Genomic DNA, 22,895 nt, shown 5'->3' with positions numbered 1-22,895 from the left:
ACCCAAGGCATTAAAATTAGGTAGAGCGCGTTGCGGAACATGCTCCTTGGCGTTATCGTTGATTAAGCTTTTATTTTGAAACGTTCACAACTTCAATTCCGTGTGACACATGTACACTGCACCTGCGAGCGTCCGTGAGCACGTCAGGAAATAGGGCACGTGCACTAAAATGAATTTCCGAGCAAGCAGCACGAGCACTTGGTGTGTACTATGTTTATCCGGCAGGAAACCGGTCAGATGACCTATTTCCGGCCATGCGCGAGTTATGCTGCGTTTTTGTTTCGTATCTGCGTGTTTAGGCTGATTTTCAGCGGCTTCCTGCAAGTGGGGAAATGCGCACCTGTCCTGCCATACCCAACGCCGCGTCCTTTGATTCGTCGAAGAGCATCGGCACGGGTAATTCGTGGGATTTGATCGAGGATTGTCACTAAGCCGAACGAAGACCGCTCTTAGGCAAAGGCACCTATGGCGTCGAAGAGATTGGCGGGTGTAAAGGATGGAAAAAGATTTGCTTTTCATTTTCATGGAGACTTTGCCGAATCTCCATCGTCAGTCTAATGATAATAACAGCACTACCACAATTAGTATGTTCTAACAAAGTGTCAATGACATCATCATTCCAGGATTGCTTCCAGGTGAAGGGACGAGCAGCTATTAGAGTCATTTTTCACTACGGAAGAAGCCGAGAAGTAGGAAACTTTTTTTCTAGGCAGCTCGCTTAACTTAGACCCTTGTTTTTCGCTACAAATAATAGTAACAAATGCGCCTTACTCTGACCGTCCCCCATAACCTCACATGATGTAGTCCCTTGGTTGTTGTTTGTTTTGTACATTTGCACTCCTACTTTATAGCTTCTAAAGCATTTTGAGAATAGCAGCTAAAGATTATCGTAGCGAATACCCCTATAATGCTTAGAGTGAATTGCTATGGACACTTGAATTGCATCCCTAACGTCGCTTTAATATAGAATTGAAAACAGGCCAAGCTCCTTTCTAAGACTTTCATTTCCTTGCCGCTCTTTTCCCTTTTTTCCCTTTGTTCTCTTCCCCAAGTGTAGGGTAGCCAACTGGGCATCGCCTGGTTAACCTCCCTGCCTTTCCGTCCTTTTCTCTCTCTCTCTCTCTCTCTTCAGTAAGGTAGAGCAACGCCACGCAATATAAAACACTGCAGGATCTTCGATTTTTTCGGATCGTTCTAAGCACGCTTTAAAGAACAAAAATAGACATTTTTCTTTGCTGTAGTTAATCGTTTCAAGCTTCGTGGCAGAGGCGAAACTAATACCTGGAAGTTCTTTCAGCCAGAGCTTTGCACATCGCGATCGCACCCAGCAATTCTGGACAAAAGCATTTTTCATCGGCAAAAAGTTTAGGAGCACAATATTTTTATATTGTAATATTTCACCATAACAATCAATATATCCACAGGTCTCCCGTCTGCAGGCTTGCATTTTTTCGCTGTTAAGAATTTTGCTCTCACTAAAAACGTTAGCCGCCATGGTGGCTCAGTGGTTATGGCGCTCGGCTGCTGAAAAGACGAGATTCAATCCCAGCCGCGCCTGTCGAATTTCGATGGATGCGAAATTATAGAGGCCCGTGCACTTTGCGATGTCAGTGGACGTTGAAGAACCCGAGGCGGTCCAAATTTCCAGCGCCCTTCAATATGGTGTCCCTCATAGCCTGAGTCGCTTCGGGGCGTTAAACTACCATAAACCAAACCAAAAACGTTCCCCATTGCTTTTCAAAGCAGCCTTAACTCCTCCTTGCGAGCGATGGGAAAACTTTAAAAGAAAAATTTTTCTACGCTTCGGATGAATGCACCAGTACTTTCAATATTTACCTGACCGTACCTTGCAAAATTTGAACATTGAAAATTTTTGTTCAAGAGTGCTGGACATGAGAGGTGTAAAATTGATAGCACCGTGCCATTTCAAACAATCAATTGCCACAATCACTATATTTTGTGAAAGAAATGGTCTTTCTTAATACCTTGAAATCAAAACGAAAAAGCTAGATGTAGGCAGCATAAAATTTCAGGCGAAAAGAAGGTCGGATGAACTAAGCAGTGCACGAGAGAGAAAAACCCTGAGCCCTACTGAGCGGTAAATATCGAGAACCTTCAATAACAATACCGCATGCCTTTCTTTTATACACGCAGGTCTCGAGGGCTCGAGATGTTTTTCAAGACGTTCACCGCGTTATTGAAGGGCTCTACCACAACAGCGCCTTTAAAGCCGAGACACAGTGCGATCTGCCCTTTCCTACGAACCGGAGGAAGGCGATGTTTTCATTGCCAGCTACCCGAAAGTGTGGAACCACATGGCTTCAGCACATCGTCTTAAACATCTTCTTCGCCGGCATATCGACGCCGCGCGAACTGGAAAAAATCAGGAAGAGCCGCTACCAGGAGTTTGTGGTGCAGAAGGGGATCGAAAACTTTAACGGCCGACGCCCATCAAGACCAACCTGCCGTATTTCGAGCTTCTTACCCGGCAAAAGCAAAATACAGAGGGCAAAACACTTGTCTAGAACACGTTCTGGGCGTGTTTCGGGCTGAAGACGTGATATTTATAGATAACATTTGGTTAAAAATGGTCTGGATGTAAGCATGTGCAGATAAACTTATAGGTTTTCGTTGTCATTTTTTGACTTCCTGGTCGCAGCGCCTATGGGAGGCGCGGAACAGACAGTGCGCTCGTTCTATAGGCATGCGTTTTGCCCTCTGTACAATACGTAACCAGGAACCACTACAACAGCTGCGTGTCATATCACTATCACCTTACAGCTATTCTGTGGCACCTTTTCGCGGAAGGCACGTTCGACGAGCTTTTGGACATGTTCACCGAGGGCAGGGTAGACTACGGCGACTACTTCGACCACCTGCTCTCTTGGTACGAACGCCGTCATACTCCTTATGTGTTTTTCCTCACCTACGGGGAACTGAAGAATAAAACGAGGGCTTGGCTCTTAAGTATCGCAGATCTTCTCGGAAAACAGGAACACGGTGACCGACTAAGGGAGAACCCGGAAAATCTTGAGATGATGCTAAGTGGGATAAGTTTCGAAAATTATGAAAAAATTATCTTTTAGTCTTGGAGCACCTAATGATGAATCCAATAGGGAGCGGAAAGGCTGCGCAAATGACTCGTCCCAGCTGCTACGAAGTATGCAGGTGAAAATTTCCCCTTATCGAAACAGTGACGAAGGCCCACTGGTGGGAGACCTAGTCCGGAAAGGTGTGGTAGGAGACTGGAGGAGCCGCTTCTCTACGGAACAAAGAGTGAAAATGTAGGCTAGGATAGCGCGCAAGACTGAAGGGAAGGACGTTACGAAATTGTGGAATGACGTCTACCTTCCTTGAAAATTCGAATTTATCGTTACAACGACATGTTCTCCCAAAGAAATCCAGTCTACTGGCAGAGTTCCCAGCCCAAAAAGAATTACTGTTTAACACATGAATTTGCTGTAAATGTCTTTTTGCGAAAAATACGGTGCCCTGTATAAAAGTACCGCAGTTTTAATTTCTGCTTCAGTTTCTCTGCCCCGCCCGTGCCGCCAATATTATAAATGCATGCGTGTCTTTGTTATTAAATGGCGGTTCGTGCGGAACCACTACAGCCTCTGATCTCTTTGTTCAGCCGCCCGGCCAGGTCTACGTATGGCCATATTACATGCCCTAAGTTTCACGTCTCGCTGCTTGAATTCTTGCACTGAGCCTTCTCTAATTGGCACGATTCCGCGTCCAGAGAGCTAAAATTTAGAGAGAGATTTCACGCTTGATTTTTTATTCTGAATTTGTACTGTAGCTTAATGAGCTCGAACTGGCACAATAAAGCACATTTAGGATTAAAAGTGTAGGGTTTTGTTTTTATTTTAACCTGGTGCTAGCCACGCCTGCCAAGGCAGAGCGCCAGTGCATTTGCGCCAGCAGAGAACTGTCTCCTTTCTTAAAGGCCTTTGAACAGGGGATAAGCTCGAGAAAGGTCCGGGGTCATGTATGGGCCCCTGCTCCTAACTTGAGAACCGTTAATTTAGGATACGGGGTGGATTGAATGCGCAAACAGCAACGGCGTTTCATGTGGGAGTGCATTTCCTGGCTCGGCCCGATCCTCGCGTACCGCAAGAGGACGAGAGCTGCCTGCTGCTGTCATTAAAGCCTGCCAGCATGCAAAGCTGTGCAGATCTGTGCCATTTAAAGCAGAATACAGACGCCCCTATTAGAAGTCAAGACACGAATGGTGGGCACGTTACGGCATTACAGGATTACAAAACATAAAACTGAGCAGGGGACAAGGCACACTCGAGAGAAGCAGACAAGACGAGCTCTTTTATTGTAGCGCAGCCAAATAAATCAGTTGTTAGTCTGAGTTCATCCTGTTTGCTTCTCTCCTGTGTCTTGTCCCCTGCTCAGTTCCATGTTTTGCAGCCAGGTTTGATATTCCTGCTGCCTAATCATGAAAGGTGGTGGTGCCCTCTAAATCTTCCCCAGAACGGATACTTCCCACCAAACAGTTGCTCGACATGTTCTTTCTGATTGGACTGCACAGCCTCTGGAAAACCGGCATGATGGACAGACACTGTGAACCTGTTGTGTCTACAAAGGATCACTTCAGTCGAATGGTTGGTCATCTAAGAGACGTGTAGGCGCAGACTGAGTACGAACCGGAGTGGCACTCACTATTAGTGATGTGCTCTGCATTGCCCCTTTTCTAGTGCATGGTCTTTTCAATATGTACTGTTTAACACTATTTTCATAATGGCGTCTGTATAGTTCATGTACATAGAACATTACATCATTGTAATAAATACCATGTTGAAGAAAAAAAAAAAAGTCTCGGCTCGTTGGTCTAGGGGTATGATTCTCGCTTCGGGTGCGAGAGGTCCGGGGTTCAAATCCAGGACGAGCCCGAAGTTTTGCGCGAGATTTTTTTTTTTACAGCGAAAAAGGTAAGAATAAATCTGTGGAAGAGCGCCGGTGCTGACGTTCTTTCCCTGGTCCTCAAACACTGCGCTTCGTTCCTGCAGTTAAATACGTACCAAGACAAAAGACCCGATTCCGTAAAGAACAAGCTGGAATCAATGTTGTCACGTTGTGGCGACCACACCATGTACACATGAACGCAGTACGTGGCACTCGAACTGACTCTATTTTAATAACTGCGCCCACAAAGAAATGAACAACTCGTAAGTGGCGATTGCAGCTAACGAGTTCGGCGGTCGTCGGTGGACAGAATTCCCGCTGCTTTCGGTCGCACTCGAATTGAAGGTAGCATCGAAAATTCGAAGGGGCACTGAAGAACGACAATCATCGCGAGCATCATGCAAACAGCCGTACGTGACTGTAAATTTTACGGTGTGCTTTGGTGTTTTCTTGCCTTGTAAACAGTCGTAAGAAAAGAAAATGATAAACACAAATGTAAAGACAGACACAAATGGAAAGATAAACAAGAACAAACAACACGTTGCATCCGCATGATGCAAGAAAAACAAAACTTTTCTGGCGTATGAAAAGAAAGATAGTGGAATAAAAATTCAGAACGAAATAAGGAAACCGAGATGTAAGCTTTGTACTAGACGGGGCTTCAGTAACCTTAGAAACATTCTTGTATGGGAAGTTGTGTTTCATGGAGGACGAATTGATACTTCTTAAGGACATATAAATACTACTCAAGGAAATTACCAATTAAACCCGCGCCCAACCCAGTAATGGCCACAGGATCGGAACATTCCTGACTTCAGCCATTAGGAAGCCTCTATAAGCCGAGTTCAGGAAGACAACCCAGGAAAATTCAGTCTCACGGGGAGTTGCCGGGCAGCAAACTATATTTTACGCCTCTGCATCAAGCAAGGACTGGAACATGATCTGATCCCCGTGACGAGGATTTTATGTAGTTTATCTACATTGTAAACTGCTTCTTGTGCTTGCTTTCTGCCTCAATGCAAGAGACGGCCAGAGGACTCCCGTACTGAGTAGCCGGCCCGGCAGAAGACTCATCACTTGCGCTTATACCATAAAGTTTATTCCTCTCCAGCGTCCTGTTACCAAGACTAACGAAAGGTTTACTATATAAGGCTTCTCCTTTCTCATTCGCTATAGAAATGAAACTAAGTCGCAGGAAGAGTGTTATTAAATTTAGTGGGAAGCAAGTTAAAGAGACAGCAGCTGGAAAGGACAGCCAATGGCCTGCAGTGAGCTGCACTACTCTGCTAACCAATATCAGCAGTAAATGATCTCAGTGGTGCAATTGACAGCTCTTTTAAACAAATTAATGCACACTGGCAGAAAACAGTAGCCATTCGCCTCCATACATGGCTAGCTCATAGATCTAGTAGCATTGGGAGTTTGAAGACAGATATGATGTAGCTAATTTGCACAAGGTAAAATTAGCTTGTGGAGGAGGAAAAGACAGAAAATCTACCAGCCGGAATTAGGACAACAATAGCTGGCAAGGATAGAATCCTAGCACCTGAGCCTACTGAAGGCGGCAACTGCTAGGGCCTGTTGGGACTTTGGGGCATATCCCACCGCTGCCACCACTGTTGGGACTGGGCCTCCGAGCCAGGAAAGGTCGAGGCGACGGTGAGTCAAAGGACGTTTATGTACAATATCTACAAGGGCTTTTACATGATAGATACAAGGGCCAGGAGCACCATGGGCTAGCGCAAAGAAGAAGGGCGGCGCCCGGCGGCGAGCGTAGCTCCGGCGTGATGGCTCTTCCGCTGCCCGTCTATTGCTCGGGCTTAGCGCGGCTCCGTTTTAAAGCCGCCGGTGTCCGTTGCGGCAGCCAGCCGTTCGAATCCTCCAATCAGGTCATGGCACTGGCCACCGTTCAAATTAGCCGAATGATCGGGAGGGCTCGGCCGTTGAAGGCTTGCAGACAGGAAAGGGCGGCCAGCCAAGCGTCGTAGGAGTTCGAACCGACGGTGAGGAGGAGAACGAAGGGTACGCGCCGGCGATGCGGGATGATTCACGCTGCAAGCCGCGACATGTCCGATGAGAGTGGGGGCTTGCTTTGCGCGACGGCGGGCGCGCGGCGCTGGTTTCCAGAGAGGCCAGCGGAATGTGGGCAAAAGCACAACAGGTCCTAATATCAGACAGAAAGTACTGAATACCTGCCTATTGATCAGTAAGGTCTCCACAACAGTGGCGTATCCAGAAATTTCGCCCGGGGGGGGGGGGGGGGGGGAGGAGGCAGGTGCTCATGTTGCAGCGCGGCCTCCTCATAGAATTTGTGGAGGATCAAAAGCAAGAATAATAACTTGTCAGGACAGTCCGGGGGGAGGAATCGTTCTAAGCCATTAAGGGAGCCAACCCACGCGATGACCGCCTGCAACAGCATCTTTTCAAATGCATGCAACAGAAGCAACTGCGCCGGCATATTCTGCACCGTGGCTACCGCAGACGCAGGTCACGTTCTACGGCGTGGTGATGCGGTCGGAGGTAGGCGGTCGGCACCTTGTTCAGCACGTCTAGTAGTCCGGCAACCCTCTAAACGCCGCCTGCTCTGGCCTATCTTCCTGAAGCTGGTGTGTGTGTCGCAGTCATGGCACTAGCCACCCAAGATCCTAGCCCTAGGTCCTATCCCTCGTGCTGCTCTCCGCGGGGCGTCACTTTCCTCATGGCCATCTTAGTCCGGCTCCTCGCCACTTTGACCCAGCGGTCGCGCGCCATACTCAATCCCATCCTTCTGCCCGGAAGAAATGTGAGGATCATGAGGTCCGGCAGAAATTACGACAGAGACAAGACTTTGTATCTCTTGTGGCGTCTGGTGCCAGCGCTAGCAATGGCTTGGCGGCCGCGTGACTGCTCTTCGCTCGCCTTTAATTCCGTGACAGAAAAATATGGTGGAAATTCCGTGCAGGAAGGTAGCCGTTATAGCCTTACACGAAATCACCAGTGAGGGCTGCTTTGCACAGATCTCCTTCGCTGTGGGGCTATCACTTCGTGATGGCACCTGCATTAATAATTTCCTTGTATTTTTTGCGCCTGTGGTCGAAAAGGGCCTCCCCTGTCCTTAGACTTCTATGAGGGAAGCGGTGAATTTTCCAACTTGACCAATTATCTGATCTGCTGCAATTAATTTCTGGTATAGTATCTTGGGTTGCAGTACTCAACGTACAAGACACCCGGCCATCTAAGTCACCACCCCTCCACCCCAAGACAAGATGGGTTTGAACAAGTGCAGCGTAGTTGGTGCTGCATTCTTTGTCCTATGGAGCTATTGTTCCCCGTATTCCTCGCCTGTATATGCCTAGCCCACAGTCTCTCAGTTCATTCACACCTTGTAAAGTCTGCTTAGCAATCTTGGCGGTGAATATTACAGCTTGCAATTTCATTCTTCCGTTAATGTTAGCGGCGTGAATGTAGCTGTGGCGCCACATTCAAGCCGCCTTCGCGGACGTAGTCCCCCATTATGTTAAAAAGGACTATAGTAAATCAAGGCTCTATGTCTTAATATGTTAATGAGTGAACCCAATCATGAAATGTTCCACATAAATCATGAGCTATATGACTAGTATTTCTCCTAATTTTCAACCGAATGGGATGAAAGCTATGTTCATAAGCAAAGGGACTAATACTTAGCTTTCCGGCACTCCCCTCCTTGACGCGTATTTATCGATTTGTTCTCCCTAGAGTGGGGTAAAGAATGTCCTGTCTTTAAGTAGGTTGTGTGCTACTTTCTTAATCTGCAAATTAATGCCCAAATATTGCCAGTTTCTCAAGTATATCCGCGTGTGACTAGTTATCGTATGCTTTCGCCACGCTTGCAGCAACCATCTTTCGTACAAGGTGGCTATCAGGCGACACATGTAAGACTTCTTCAGCTAGTGTACCCAGTGCTGCTTCCGTAACAAGGTGTGACTTGGACCCAATTTTCCGCGCATGGTATTTGCGTTTTTTACCAGGCCACGACTATGAGCGCGTGGCAACCATCGTTTCACAAATTTTACAAATTGTGATCGTTAATGATGTAGGCCGCAATGTAGTATGCTGGTTCGAGGTCTTTTAGCGCTACGTCAGCGCTGCAGTTCGAATCTCCTCATTTGGAATAGCATTTTTTAGTTCTTTTATGTCAACAATTAAGAAAACGCGAATAATTTCCATTTTTCCCTGAGTATGACTTATCTATTATAGGTTGCTTTGTTCTCATGATTTTCAATCGAAATTGGCGCTTAAAAAGAGGTGAGCTGAGCCGGGAGGCAACACTAGATGCTCGTGTGCGGTACTGCTGAAAGAACCGAATTCATCATCATCATCAACCTGACTATCCCACTGCAGGTCACAGGCGTCTCTTACGTCTCTAAAATTAACCCTGTCCTTTGGCAGTAGCGGTCGCCGTCTCGCCGCAAATCATTTACCATTTTTTCAGAGTCTGGGTTACTTCAGAATTGTGGCGTAAAAATTGGAGAGGAAATTAAACATTGCCTTTAGGGCATGACGCGATAGCGATGGCATTAATGGGCTAATGCCCATATATGCTGCATTGGTAATTTTGGCATTTACATTCATACACCCCTTAGAGTCCACGCCTGGCGGAGTAGTGAAGCAACGAAGTAGTGCAGTGGCGCAGTAGTGCAGCGCCTGGCGCAGTAGTGCCGTAGTGCAGCGGTTAAGCGACGCGCGACTACCCTGCGATGGCATGCGCTGCCACCGTTGGGGCTGGTGCTCCCCATGTTGCTTTTCCCGAGCAACCTCTCGCGACCGATCATTAATTTACTGCGACCTGCAACTGTGGTTGGCTCCCTCACGACCCGGTGGCCGGGTTGCGATGGCGCCAAAAGGCCATCTGAACTAGGTGGCACACCTAGGTTCCTTCTCTGGGAATTTTTCGCTCAAAACGCCGAAGACGACGGCGCCGGACTTCGTGAAGAACGGGAGTCTTAACGCCATCGAATTAAAAGCTGTAACAAGAGCTGGGAACCGAGATCGGAAGCTGGGGTACTGTGAAGTTGAGAAATCGGAATCGCATAAGGTATACAGTTTCTGCGTCATTAATTATTGCGTGTGTGTGCTTGCGCGGGCTTCCAGCTTCGTCCTAATCCGTAGCTGGCCGGCGTTTGTTGGCGTGCTGCAAAAGAGTAACAGGTATATCTAGAAGGAGAAAAGGAGCAGAAAGCCGCACTCAGCCATAGGCGTCACACTCTATACATTACTCACTCCAGCTGGTAGTTTTAGCTTTCCCCTCATTTTCTTAAATCGCCAACAATGCTCAAGCCTTCAACGGGCGCTTGACAGCTGCGATGTAAAAACTGTCATGAAAGCGAAACTTAACTGAAGTACTAAAAGCGATTTCGCCTTCAAATATCGTTTTCGTCGCTCTTGCATTTTATTTTATTTTTTTGGAGTCCCAACATATTGTTTTTCTGTCCTCTCTTTGTTTTGTTTTCACGGTAACCAAGCCATCTTGCCCAGCTTTCCACAGTACTTATAACTTTAATTGGCTGGTGAAGGAGAAGAACGCAATGGTCGGCAACAAGGAAGATCAAGATGAAGAAGAAGAAGATTTCTCCGCGAGCGATCACGCGATCACGCTTGCTCAGAACGTATGGTGAAGAAGAAGAAGAACGTCGCTTCTCCGGGCCATCTCGAACCAGCGAAGCTCTGCCAATCGACGCCGCCAAAGAGGACGCAGATCCCGCGGCCGCTGAGAAGAGTTCGGGGAAAAAGGGGAAGGAGGCGAAGGAGCAGCGCAAGGAACGCGACACTGAAGGACACACTGCGACGGCGAAGGACAAATCCAAGAGGGGAAAAAGGCAGCCCCGAAGAAGCGTCCAGGAGCCCCGAGACCATGGACCCGTCCTGTGCCGCTGAAGTGCCACTACCAGAGACAACCACAGTCGAACACATTGCAACTGAGGCCTCCGCTGGCAACGTTCGTCCCTCTGACGCCGCCCAAGGGACCCAGGCATCCAAGGCAAAGCGCAGCAAACGCCGCCACAATGATGGCGACGACAAGAGCAAGGGGCAAGGCGTCGCTTCTACATCCCAAGCACCGCCGTCGCAACCTTCGGCAGTTGTAAGCCCGAGACTGCAACCGGACGTCGATGGTTCGAAGGAGGTTCATGTCTCACCTGGAGGGCAAACAACGCAGTCTCCCGTGGGCAGCGGCAACAAAAACCCCGATGGTTCACGCAATTTTCACCATGCTGCAGACCGCCGCCAGTCAAGCGCCGCTGCTCTGTCGCAGCTCATCGGCGAAGCGGAGCTGTCCGGCGGTGAAGCTGGAGAAATCTTGGGCCAAGCAGAGGTCGCCGTGTCGGTTGTGCCAGTACGTGACGCACCTGACGCCCCCAGTACATCGCTACCGTCACCTGCGTCAGCGCGTTCAGGTGTGACTGGCGCGAGAACCCAAGATATGGCCGAAATGCAGACGTCGGTTCTCACGGATGGGACCACCATCGGGGCAAGCAAGTCAGCCATTTCAGAACGGGTGGACTTGGCCGTGCGCAGTGCTAGGAGACGATCGACGCTCTTCAAGCAGCACAGCGCCATCACCGAGCGAGCGCAGCAAGACCGGTTGGGCTCCACCATGCCAGTGGTACGTGTACGCGTGCTGTCCACCAGGCTAAGGTGGCTCCTGTCCAGGAAATTCAGGCACCTGCTCATTCTAGGCTGGGCGCCACATGTCAAACTCTGCTGGCATTGAACTGCGCAGTGGTTATGATGTAATAAAACGTTTTCTTGACGAAAGTAACCAATCCCAGATTCTCATTTCCGTAAATATTTTCAACACCTCTGCACTGACAATCGTGTTCGATCCACTCGCGCTCTGTTGAAACATGAATGAAGAGGAACAGATTGCTCTTGATGGGCAGGGCACAGAATAATGCGGGAGTAATAGGAGCAATCCGATTGTGCTTGCCACACATGCTTTTCGCGACGGCTGCATTAGGTCTGTGTTCGTATATGTTCTTGCTTGTGTATTTTTTTATTAATGAGCATGAATGACCGTTCTAGTGCATCAGGCCACCCGATGTTCCGCAATTCAGTTCACCAGAGCGAGTGCCACGCTATTTTCAACATAAATCCTCGAACATAAAAGACCTACTGCGCAAGCAAAAATCATCATTAAAAATTGGAATAGAATCAAGCGACTGCGTGATCTTTAACGACTTGTTGCCACCTAAGGACATGCGCCAACAATTCAGGTGCTTCACATTAGGACGCAGCTTTGTCATATTCACACGGGATGCTGAACCGATTAAAAGAGTAGTAGTAGTAGTATAAAACATTATTCCACAATATGGGACGGGGTTTAGCGGTTGAGGTCTTGAGCTGCAGTTGGTGTTCCTAGGTACAGGATCCGATTGGTTCTTGCTGCGTCTTCGGCCCGCTCAAGCAGCGCAAGCTGATCTTGCGGGTCGGAGCTGGACAGAAGCTCCTCTCACTGCTCGACTGACGGATTTGTAATTTTGGGCTATATCGGGCTCGCCGGACAGCCCCATGCGGAGTGGTAGAGGGTGGCTATCTCACCGCACCACGCGCATTCGGAGTGTATTGCGTAGGCCAAATCTTACTCAACAGCAGTCACAAGGCTATCCTCGAGGGGCTTTGAAGAACTAATTGCAGGGCAAAACCATTTAAATATGGCAAAGCCTTCCTCGCAGAGAGAACTGCTACTAAAGGTATCGGCAAAATCCAGTCTCAAAGGAAAAAACGCACCAAACAAGGGAACGCCGCAAGGCCCAAACATATCCTCATTACTATTCAACATCGTCATGAACTCACTGGCGGAAAAACTAGGCAACATCAGGGACGTAGTTCACACCACATACGTGGACGATATCGGTATCGACCACTAAAGGGTCCACCGCAGAGAAAGAACAAAACTTGCAGGAAGTAGTAGAATACATTGTGGATTTCGCAAGAAACAGTGGCATGGAATGCTCACTGGAGATGTCGGAATTTATCCGAATACACTCAAGAAGATTTAAACCTGAAAAGATAACGCTAATACTGAACGGACAACAAATAAAAGAACATTCGGCTTTTTGCCCAACCCTAGGAAGGTAGACAGGCGATCGCTTACGCCGGCAGCAAAACGTTCGTCTAATTGACGCAGCTCCCCCCCTTTACCTTAAAAAAATGGCGGCTGTTGGGGTCGTCTGGACCAGGTCAGACTGACTGTGTTTACGGGCCCCGCGGTGCTTAGAATGCTGTTCTCTTGTCAATTTTAAAATCAAAAATTCAGGCGGCACTTTGACTGTCTATAGTTCGTAGAGGCGAAAGCGTTTTCCGCACCACTTTGACTGCCTCAGTGGCACTGGTGACGTCACCACTGAATGAAGTTACACATAATTAATGAGTAATTACTAAGTAATGACAAATTACTAATTAATGCCCTACCCGCCGTGGTGGCTCTGTGGTTATGGTGCTCGGCTACTGACCCGTAAGACGCGAGTTCGATTCCGGCCGCGGCGGTCGAATTTCTATGGAGGCGAAATTCTAGAGGCCCGAGTACTGTGCGATGTCAGTGAACGTTAAGGAACCCAAGATGGTCGAAATTTCCGGAGGCCTTCACTACGGCGTCTCTCATAGCCTGAGTCGCTTTAGGACGTTAAACCCCACAAACCAAACTAAACCATTACAGAATAATGACTAAATACTGATCAGCTGCAAATTAATGACGCTCAAGCTACGTCTTTAGGAGTGGAACGCGACAGCGTGTGGTAGCGCTGCCAGGGAATCCACGGAACGCCACCACCCGTTCCGCACGATGCCTTTTCGCTTTGAATGAAACGCTTTTTGAGGAAAGGAAATGAAGCAGTAATTCTCTTCCATCTTGGTAGACACCTGAACAGCACAGTGGAGGAAGGCAGGAAGTGGGAGTCAAAGAATGAGAAAGATAGGCCATAATGAAGACAATGAAAACTGTATTTGAGAGAAAAAAATTACGCAGTAACTCTCTCACATATTTCGGTGGACACCCGTAATCTTTTTGTAGAGGAAGAGACGAATTGGGAGTGAAAAAAGAGAGAGAAAGAGGGGTCGTAATGAAGAAAATGAAAATTGTATTTGAGGAAAGGAAATTACGGAGTAACTGCTTCACATATCTCGGTAGACACCCGTCAAAAGCCTGAAACCTCTGATCACAAGCTTCTGCGGACAACCTTCTGTCGACAACGATGAGGTATTAAAAGCTTCCGCCTTAAAATTCTCACATTGGCACGACTCCTTTAAATTCCGTACTGTCTACCACGCGTGCGATAGCAATCCTTTGCGAATATAGCAGTGGTGGTGGTGGAAAACATTTATTTACACATGCACTACTGGAGGTATTGCATGAGCTGACCCAGAGGGGGCCAGCCCTTACAAGTACTAGGCGGAGGTCCCTAGTTCGGGACCCCAGTGGCGTCGGCCGCCGCCCGGGCTCGCGCGACCAAGCGCTCTCTCACCGGACATTCCCCTCCGACCCCGACGATCAGGAACTCGAATTCACTCCCGCTTACTCCTTTAAAGACATTGTTTTACATTATCAATCTGGCCATGGTCTTTATCCCCGCCCGTGTAAAGGTCTCTCAAAGGCGGAGGAGCGGCTTTTGCTTCGCCTGTATACCAATACTTTGCTGTGCCCGGCAGCTCTCAAACACTTCGACCCTTCTTTCTCGGGCAGCTGTCCGCACTGTGCGGAGAAGTCTTCGGACATTTACCACATGGTGTGGGCCTGCCCCTCCAACCCTGCTATCCCCCCTCACCCCAACCCAACCCGGGAGGACTGGGAGGCGACCCTGCGAATATAGCAGAGCGACCCAGAAAGGTAAGAGTATGCGCGTTGCATCAAGCGAATAACTAAGTGTCCCACCCCCTACCCTTAATTGTAAGCCTCTAACTTAAAACAGAAAAAAGTAAGTATGCCAGGAAAGAACAGTAAATAGTACCTTCCATAGCAGGGTGCTTCCATCCTTTCTGCGCATGCGCGGAGTCTATAAACAACGCTTTTAAGACGTAGTGGTTTTGCCGCCCGTGGACATGTGCAAGGAAAGTGCGGTTAAAACGCCTATTTCTTTACAGAAACCGGAGGTCCCTAACAAAACCTGCCTCCTAGGATGTGTGGTCGCCTTGTCTGGCACGCTTCTCCTGGTGCTCGCCCTGTACAAGGTCCCGGAAATCCTAAAGAACATGGCTTGCGAAACCCCGGCCTGTGTCGAAATTTCCAGCAGGATACGCGAGTCGCTGAATACCTCGGTACAACCATGCCAGGACTTCGCACTATTCGTCTGCGGCGGCTGGGGCAAGGCATACGACCTGACGGTGGCCGAAGAAGCTCTCGTAGCGGCTCTGCACAGCGTAGGGAACAGGTTGGGCGACTTAAAAGTGTCCAAGGCCGGGAAGCAAGACACGAAGCAGAAGGCGCGCCTCCTCTACCGCAGCTGCCACTCAGTGCTGAAAGGAGAGAGGGACGAGCTGGACAAAGTTCGGAAAGCGCTGCTGGAAGTGGGGCCATCTGGCCCCACAAGTCTCCACAACCGAACGTACTGAGCACGCTCCTTCGCTCGTCTCTGGCGCTTCACTGGGGCGCTCCTTTTGACGTCACTCTTGGAAAGGAGACGACAGGTGCGCTTGTCGTCGAACTGGAGCCATTCAAAATGTTCGGCCGCATTCGCGACAAGTTCAGAACAGTGTCTGGCGACGGGCAGGGACGCGAAGCCTACTTCGAAACCCTGAGGTCAAGTTTCAAACAGAATGACACGAACCTCGTGGACTTCAACACTGTGAACTCGCTGGACGAAGGCGCCTTTTCTTCCTTCCCGCCGCAGGTCGACGGCTTTCCGGACTCCGTGACGCTTGACTCGAAGCTTTTATTCGAGGGCGTCGAATATGCCACCCCGGCACTCTGGCGGGAAGCGCTGAGTCCGTACACACTGATGAGGGACCCTAGTAACATCACCTTGAAGACGCACTCGGAGGCATCCCTTCGCAAATTTCGGGAGCTGCGGGCCAAGAATGGCAGAGAGAAGACGCACATCTTCGTATCCTGGCTCATCGTACAGATTGCCGCTCTCTACGCCAACCGGAATCTGCTGTTGAACTTATACCAGTCCGAGAAAAAAGCAGTCCTAGTTCAAGGCTCCTCGTGTCTGCCAGGGCCTTTCTAATCGCCCGAAGCGAAGTGTTTGCCGGCTACGGCGACGAGCTGCTCGCGTCCAAGTCGCGTTTCCTTGCCTAGAGACTCATGCTGACAGTGCGCCAGGCCTTCGAACGCCGTCTCCGCCGCTGGAAGGGCTTCGATGGCAACATTACCATCATTAAGGAACAGAGCGGGGCAGAGGGTGTGCTGCACGTCCTGCACGCGGGATTTGTGCCAGAGGACAACGATACGGCAGCCGACATGCAGGACTCGCTGGTACAAAACTGGCGCAACGCACCCTTTCCATCTACGGAGCCAGGACCCGTGCGGGACGTGCACTCAGCCATCGAAGCCGGGAAGCTGCTTTTGATGCAAGAGAAGGACTTCGTGCTCATGCCTTACGCCTTCACTGTGCCGTATTTCGACGAAGGCTTTACGGGTGCGCTCAACTACGCAGGCGTCGGCGACATCGCCTCGTTCGCGTTGGCCACCCTTTTCTACGAGGCGTACAGCGAGCCGACCGGCGTCAACTCCTCCCTGCAAGACACACTACACTGGACTGCATGAGCAACTTTTCGGCTGACGCCCAAGACGCATCTGTGGCCAAGATGTTGACGCTCCGTTTGCTGGCAGCGGCAACGTCCCTCGATGCTTACCAGCGCCACTTATTTTCGCAAGAGATTCCCATCACTGGCCTCGAGTCCTTCTCGCCTCAGCAGCTCTTCTTCATCGCGTCTTGCTACAGGCTTTGTGCGGGTGGCGTCCAATCCGCAAACTAACAGCATTCTGATAGCTGGGCGCGTCTTGAGTGGTGCGGGATGGAGTCATGTGTGCTTCTCAGTGTGGCTTTTTCCAGAGACCTCCGCGTGCTTTAGGGTCACGTCTCTCGATGGCAAGGCATTGTTTGAGTCCGTCCAGAGCCTATTTTGGGGCGTCTTATTGAGTTCAATCTTACGGCACAGGTAAAAAGTTGACTTGTTGTCAGTTAAACGGTTCTAGTGTGTAGGAGTTATCTTTGTGAACTATAATGTAGATATACGTACGACTGTTTTTTCGCCAAAGATAAAAAACTCACGCGGGCGAGTGGAGCCACTCGCTCGTAGAGCTTCGATGCAAAGCTATTCCTCGTATCTCATAAATCACTTGCCAAATCAGCATCTTGTGTAGGCCGCACATGTGCTGTTGGTTGGTTGCGTCTTTGGGAGTCTATTCCGCACTTCCATTGCGGGCCAAGTGTCTCTCTTGACAATCTCAAGTAGTGTGTCGAAAGGGATATTTACCGGGTAATTGCGAAAACTAACAGCTGTATGACAATATAGACTTTTAGCGTAGCGGGCCAGCGGAGCGGAGCGGACGACAAGGGACGCCGCTGCGCATGCGCGGAAAGCTCAGGCAGTCTGTGAGTTTACGGCGCTGCGCGTCCACTCGCTCGTTTGGTCGTCCCAGCCGAGAGCGTTCTTTTTTTCTAAAATGGCATAGATACTCTCTATATGGACCTCTAATGCTAGAGAATATACTAAAAACACAAATGTCTTTATTTATTTAACAGTTGTGACAATAAAAGCAATCGTGATTTATATTCGTTTCAGCGTAACTCCGCTTTTCATCAATAGGTGGGGCAGCACTGTGCTCCGCTACTCCGCTCTACTACGCTCATTTGAGGGCTAAAGCTCCTTAATAGCGTAATGCTAGACAGAGTGGTCATTTTTCATACGATCCTCAATGCTTAAATTTTGCAGCTGTGGCACAGACCAACATTACATACACCTGATGTGAAACTGCAGTACGAGACATCTGAGTGAGTCTCTTCCAGTCGTTGCCATCAACGTGAATAAATGTACGCAGCGTGTCAAAATCGGTGCTGCCTCTTTTAACACGATGGCGCTAAGTGTTCCGTTGAGCGGAAAACCTGGCGTCGACGCGGGCAACGGCGTGAGCGAAAAATCCCCCACCTGCCTATCGAGGCAGGTGGCAGTTAATTTGTCGCGAGAGGTTGCTCCCCGGATCTCACTATCCCCAGATTTCACATTGCTTAACCGCTGCACCACTGCGCCAGGATGTATTAGGACTTCCAGCGATCTATTAACGCAAAGTAGAGAATGATCAATTCCGCATATATGTGGCCATTAAGCCAATAATGCTATCGCGGCATACACTTAAGATGAAGCTTAAGTGTCCCCTCTAGCTTTTATTGCTCATCTAAGCTCACGCATATAAGGCCCGCCGAAGTTACGTCCTTTGAACGGAACGGTTGAGGGAGAACTCGTGCGCAGTGACTGGGAAGCTACGGCACACTGCCGTCAGGGCTCCTTCATGATGGGGATTCGGGAGGCCTTGCTGCCACGACGCTTGTCCCTGGCCATCCTGGTGAACTCCAGCAACTCGGGGAGGTCGTTGAAAGTCGGGGCGCCATCTGCTGGGATCACGTATTTGGTTGTTGCGCGGTCTTCGCGCCGCATCTTCTTAAAGGGCAGTATGCGTTTCATGGGCGCGTCTTCGTCCTCCGGTTGCTGTGAGCCCAACGTGGCGTTTGCAAAGCCACCCGTGCCCTTCCGACCCACGGGCCGCGCGACCTCTGGCGGTCTGTGGATCACCTTGCGCAAGGGCGGCGGCCGGCTGTTTGCCCGGTGCTGCGCCCAGAGTGGCACCTCGGCGGGCGAGGCCGCCGCCAATCGGCTGAGCTCTTCTTCAAAACCACCGTCCACGGTCCTCAGGTAGCGACCCTGTGCCAAATGGGTCACAACCAGGATTAATACAGGAGTCTAGTACGCCGTGCGTCTTTTATTTAGAAGGTTGGGTTTATTACTGCATTAGTGGGAATCATGGTCGTCCGGAAGGGAGGGGCAAGGAGGGGGGGGGTGTAGCCTTCCCCTGGAATTACGGATATTATTTATGCACCAGTAGAAAACAAGTACACAGCTTTATTAGCAGCTTAGGTGATGTTAATAGCGTCCTCGATCACCTCGCACCGGGTGCGCCCGTAAACCAGCGCTGTACCCTGCGCACCGCGGCGGTGGCGCCCAGGCGAGGGTCAACATCGAGGACAAGGTGCACCCCACGGGGGCGTGCATGCAGCGCCGCCTTTAGGGTGCCTTTCTTCTGGCGCGTGCATTTGATTGTAAACCACAACACCGGTCACACGCTCCTCCACACCCGGAAATGCTTTCGGAATTGCAAATAAATCACACATTTCACATGGCAAAGGCCATGCACACAGTTATTTATGCCAAGTAGTGCAATGTAAACAGACGCTCACTCCGGTATCGGCGAGGCGCCTGAGGACCCGATCAACGAATTTTCGGTCGTTTATCACCGTGTTTAGGCTGAATCAAGTCGATTATCATGTCATCTTCGCTATCAGATGAACTTGACAGTAGTTAATTAAAGGCGGCAACCATCTGTATTCTCTGTTCCATCGCGCGAGAGTGTGCGCAGACACGAGCAAAGCAGCTTCTCTGCAGCACGCGTCACGCAATGCTTCCCGGGACTGCACCCTTGCGAACCGCCGATTTTCCGGGTGCGAGACGGGGTAACGAAAAACTGACCCGGCAGGTGCGCTTCCGATGATCGAGGACCGCGGGTGCACACCAAGGCGCCCCGGTGCGCACCGGTGCGGGCGATCGAGGATGCCATAAGTTATCGGATTTTGCTTATTAGTTCAATTCTTCGTTCATTAATAAATTCTAATGTTTGTTCTCCAAGCCCAGCACTAATTTGCTGCTTCTAATTTTTGTTTCATGTGCGCAGTTTAGACCACAAATAGTTCCTTTTTGGTGCTAACCTACCACCTCCCCCATACCCGGCCGCGTGTTCGCCAAATGCAGCCGGTACAGCCAGCGATGACAGCGCCGCCCACCGGCAGGTAGCAGCCACATTAAGGCTGGTTATAAATATTCATTCAGAACGACGGCTTGACATCGCCGCTATGGCGCAGTGGATTAGAGGCACGTGTTGCGTATGGAAGGTCGGCCGTTCGACTCCGCTCTCTGTACTGTAATTTTATTGTTTTTTTTAATTTCATTTTTTCCATTCTTTCCCTTTTAGGTCGCAAATCGTGATGCTTAGTGGCATATAACGCCGTTCAAGAGGATTTATTATCCCTTTTAGGTAAGCCGTTGTGACAATGTTCAGTCACCGTGATCAATTCACCGCGGTTTCAAGCCTTGTGGCTGTACAGGCTGCAGTTGGCGAATACGCTACCCGGCCATAGGATGCACCCCCCTGGCAAATGTCCTGCGGACGCCCTTGGTGGGAATAGCGGTTTTCAAGGCGGGCAGAGAGAACGGTTCAGCTGTAGAGGCTGAAAAATAAAAAGTTACGGGGATGAAAAAGGTACGAGTAATATTCTTGCCCCACCATATTCTTACGGCCTTCGTCAGACGGTAAGGTTAAAACCATAAGCATTCATATGACCAATGCTTATACTCGAAATTATTTGTTGTCAGAAGATAGCCCTTAAGTTCGCGGAGTCTTCTTTTTCTACGCGCGAGCGTAAGGAGCCCGTTCTGCTGAAAACCCGACATCGGTGGTCATCCTGCGTCAGTCGGAAAAAAAAATCCCAGAAGTTTTGAACTGATCAAAGAAATCAGCCGGCATTGGTGAAAAACCCAGGTGTTCTGCGTGCCAGGCGGGCAAGCGAGGTATAGGCCACGAAGGGACGTTGGTTCAAGGGTGTTTGGTTGGCACGTAGTGAACGCATTGTGGTGTATATGGCAGTAACAAGTGTTTGGTATGTGTAGAGATGTTATAGTAGCAAAAAAAAACAAACAAACATAAATATTATAATTATGAAACAGGAATTTCACGGAATGAAAAGGCGGTGTTATGGCACTTGATTGTAATGAAACACGTAGTGTGTATGAGTAAGGCGTGGTATAGTATGTCTTGCAGTGTAATCCAGATACTCATTGTTGATTTCTAACCAATAATTGTGTTTTTTTTTTCTTGCCGCTCGGTAATGTCATCGAAAATTGTGTTTGTAATCGATGACCGTGAGAGATAATATGATTGTGGATTTTGTATAGGTGACAAATGCGAAAGAATAGGAATGAAAAGAGAAAAGGACCAGAAGGCGCTAAAGCTTCTACTCCAAAGGCGAAGCTTAAACGCCCTCCTATTTTTTAGACAGCTGATTGTTTACGTTTACACAATTCTGTATTAAAGAATTGTATTAGAAGCCTCCTCAGGAAAAAAAATCGCGTCTTTGGTCAAATAACTCCAATGACCAGGAGTGCCATCAACAGACCGGAGGTTAGAGCGATACGTTTGATGATCATTGCATCCATGTCGCCACATCCAGACACCAAAAGATGTCTGACGGAGTACAGACATACGTGTGCGGGTCAAAAGCAGCCACGAAAAAACAATACAAAACTGGATGTAAAGAGTACCACTGCTAAAAATGCTGCCGCATTGCCCACATGCAATGTAATTAGCAGTATTAACAATAGCTAAGTTTCAAGCACCGGCATGGAGTGAATCAGATCTCCAGATTAAATAGACGCAATTGTTTTAGCTAGAGCATGTATCTACACCATACAGAGTAATTTAGACGGCAGATTAACCCTTCTGGACTTATTTTAGCCGGACCCCTTGTTTTTGAAAGCATTCAGCGAGGTCCGACGTCTTTGCTTCAACTGTTGCTCTCCACTACGAGAAATAAACAAAGGCTGTCCTCAAATTTGTAAGTGCCTTCAAGTCGTGGGTTATTTCACACTACTGCAACAAAAATAAACTGGGGATAGTCAGGCAGTCGTATTTCGGGAAGTACAAATAAACTAAAAGATTATAGGGCAATTGAAAAAATTTTTCTGGCTCATGGTAGTTACTGCTGCACTGTTTTGGATTTCTTCATTATAATTCTATTATACTGAATGTTGGAGGTGCAGCCCGCAACAGGAGTTACAACTTCGGACTGGGGGCTGGGCTCGAGCGGTCGCCGAAGCACGAAAGTGTCCGGCCATCTAGAGCGGCTCGAAGGCCCGTCATCGCACAGTTTCCTCTCCTCCCCTCACATCATCCCCCCCCCCCCCCCCCGCACGCACACACTCGATGAGTCCATAACATTGTTTGTCTACCTACCAAAACTAGAGTCAACGACAGCTTTCAAATTAAGCTGAACTATCTGAACCTAGACGATCAACTCGAAAGACTGCAGGATGTGCACGGCGTTCGTCCAGTGTTTTTCTAGCTAATGGGGGGTCATAGTTAAGGTATAGCCAAATGTCTTTGAGGGAACCCACCTTATGAGCAGTGTTCCTGATTATGGGGGACACATCGTCGTCGAGGTCCAGAAGGTCCTCCACCAGCAGACGGCTGGGCTCGCTGATGAGCGGATTGTTCACCCAATGGTAGACAATCAGGGGCAACGCCACGGGCAGCGTCAGCAGCAAGAGCATGGACAGCGTTACCGGCACTGGCGACTGGGGTAGGCCGGTCGCCTCGGCACTATCCGCCTGAGCAGCGCTCCACGGTGAGTCGGCATCGTCCGCCCCCTGGAGCTCCTGGGAAAAGTAGGTGTTGCGTACGGACCCCGATGCCCTGGCCGGTGGAAGCACGGGGCACGGGTACTCGTCCTCTGACAGCACGACCCACGGCTCTGCCATTACTAAATTCCTTTGCCTTCTTCTTCATCATGTTCATCTTGCGTTCATCATTGTGCACTACTTGTTGATAATGGCCTCTTTTTTTAGTGGCTCGTACTCTTTAGTGGAGATTATTCTGTTTTGTATCGAACCCAGAGAACCGGATTGAAAGCCTGTTTACATATTGAAGGATATCATCGCAGTAAAAAAGAAGAAAAGGCATTGTAATAAAAAAAAACGAAATG

At 49.2% G+C, this 22,895-nt stretch overlaps 1 protein-coding gene and 1 pseudogene across 1 annotated transcript; one reads left to right on the top strand and one right to left on the bottom strand.

Moving 5' to 3' along the window:
- Positions 1-605: 605 nt before the first annotated feature.
- LOC149342300 (sulfotransferase ssu-1-like) lies at positions 606-3,357 on the top strand (annotated as a pseudogene).
- Positions 3,358-18,366: 15,009 nt separating this feature from the next.
- LOC149342299 (uncharacterized) lies at positions 18,367-22,671 on the bottom strand. Its single transcript, XM_089542144.1, has 2 exons — positions 22,309-22,671; positions 18,367-18,789 (listed from the first exon to the last, which is right to left on the bottom strand). The coding sequence occupies exons 1-2, from the start codon at positions 22,669-22,671 to the stop codon at positions 18,367-18,369; spliced, it is 786 nt and encodes a 261-aa protein (XP_089398270.1).
- Between the last annotated feature and the right edge of the window lie 224 nt (positions 22,672-22,895).

This window comes from Amblyomma mixtum, chromosome 5, assembly GCF_055824585.1.
Source record: "Amblyomma mixtum isolate Tamu chromosome 5, ASM5582458v1, whole genome shotgun sequence".
In the NCBI taxonomy this organism is placed as follows: domain Eukaryota; kingdom Metazoa; phylum Arthropoda; class Arachnida; order Ixodida; family Ixodidae; genus Amblyomma; species Amblyomma mixtum.
The sequence above is the reverse complement of the archived record's forward strand: the minus strand, read 5'-3'. Positions and strand labels throughout refer to the sequence as shown.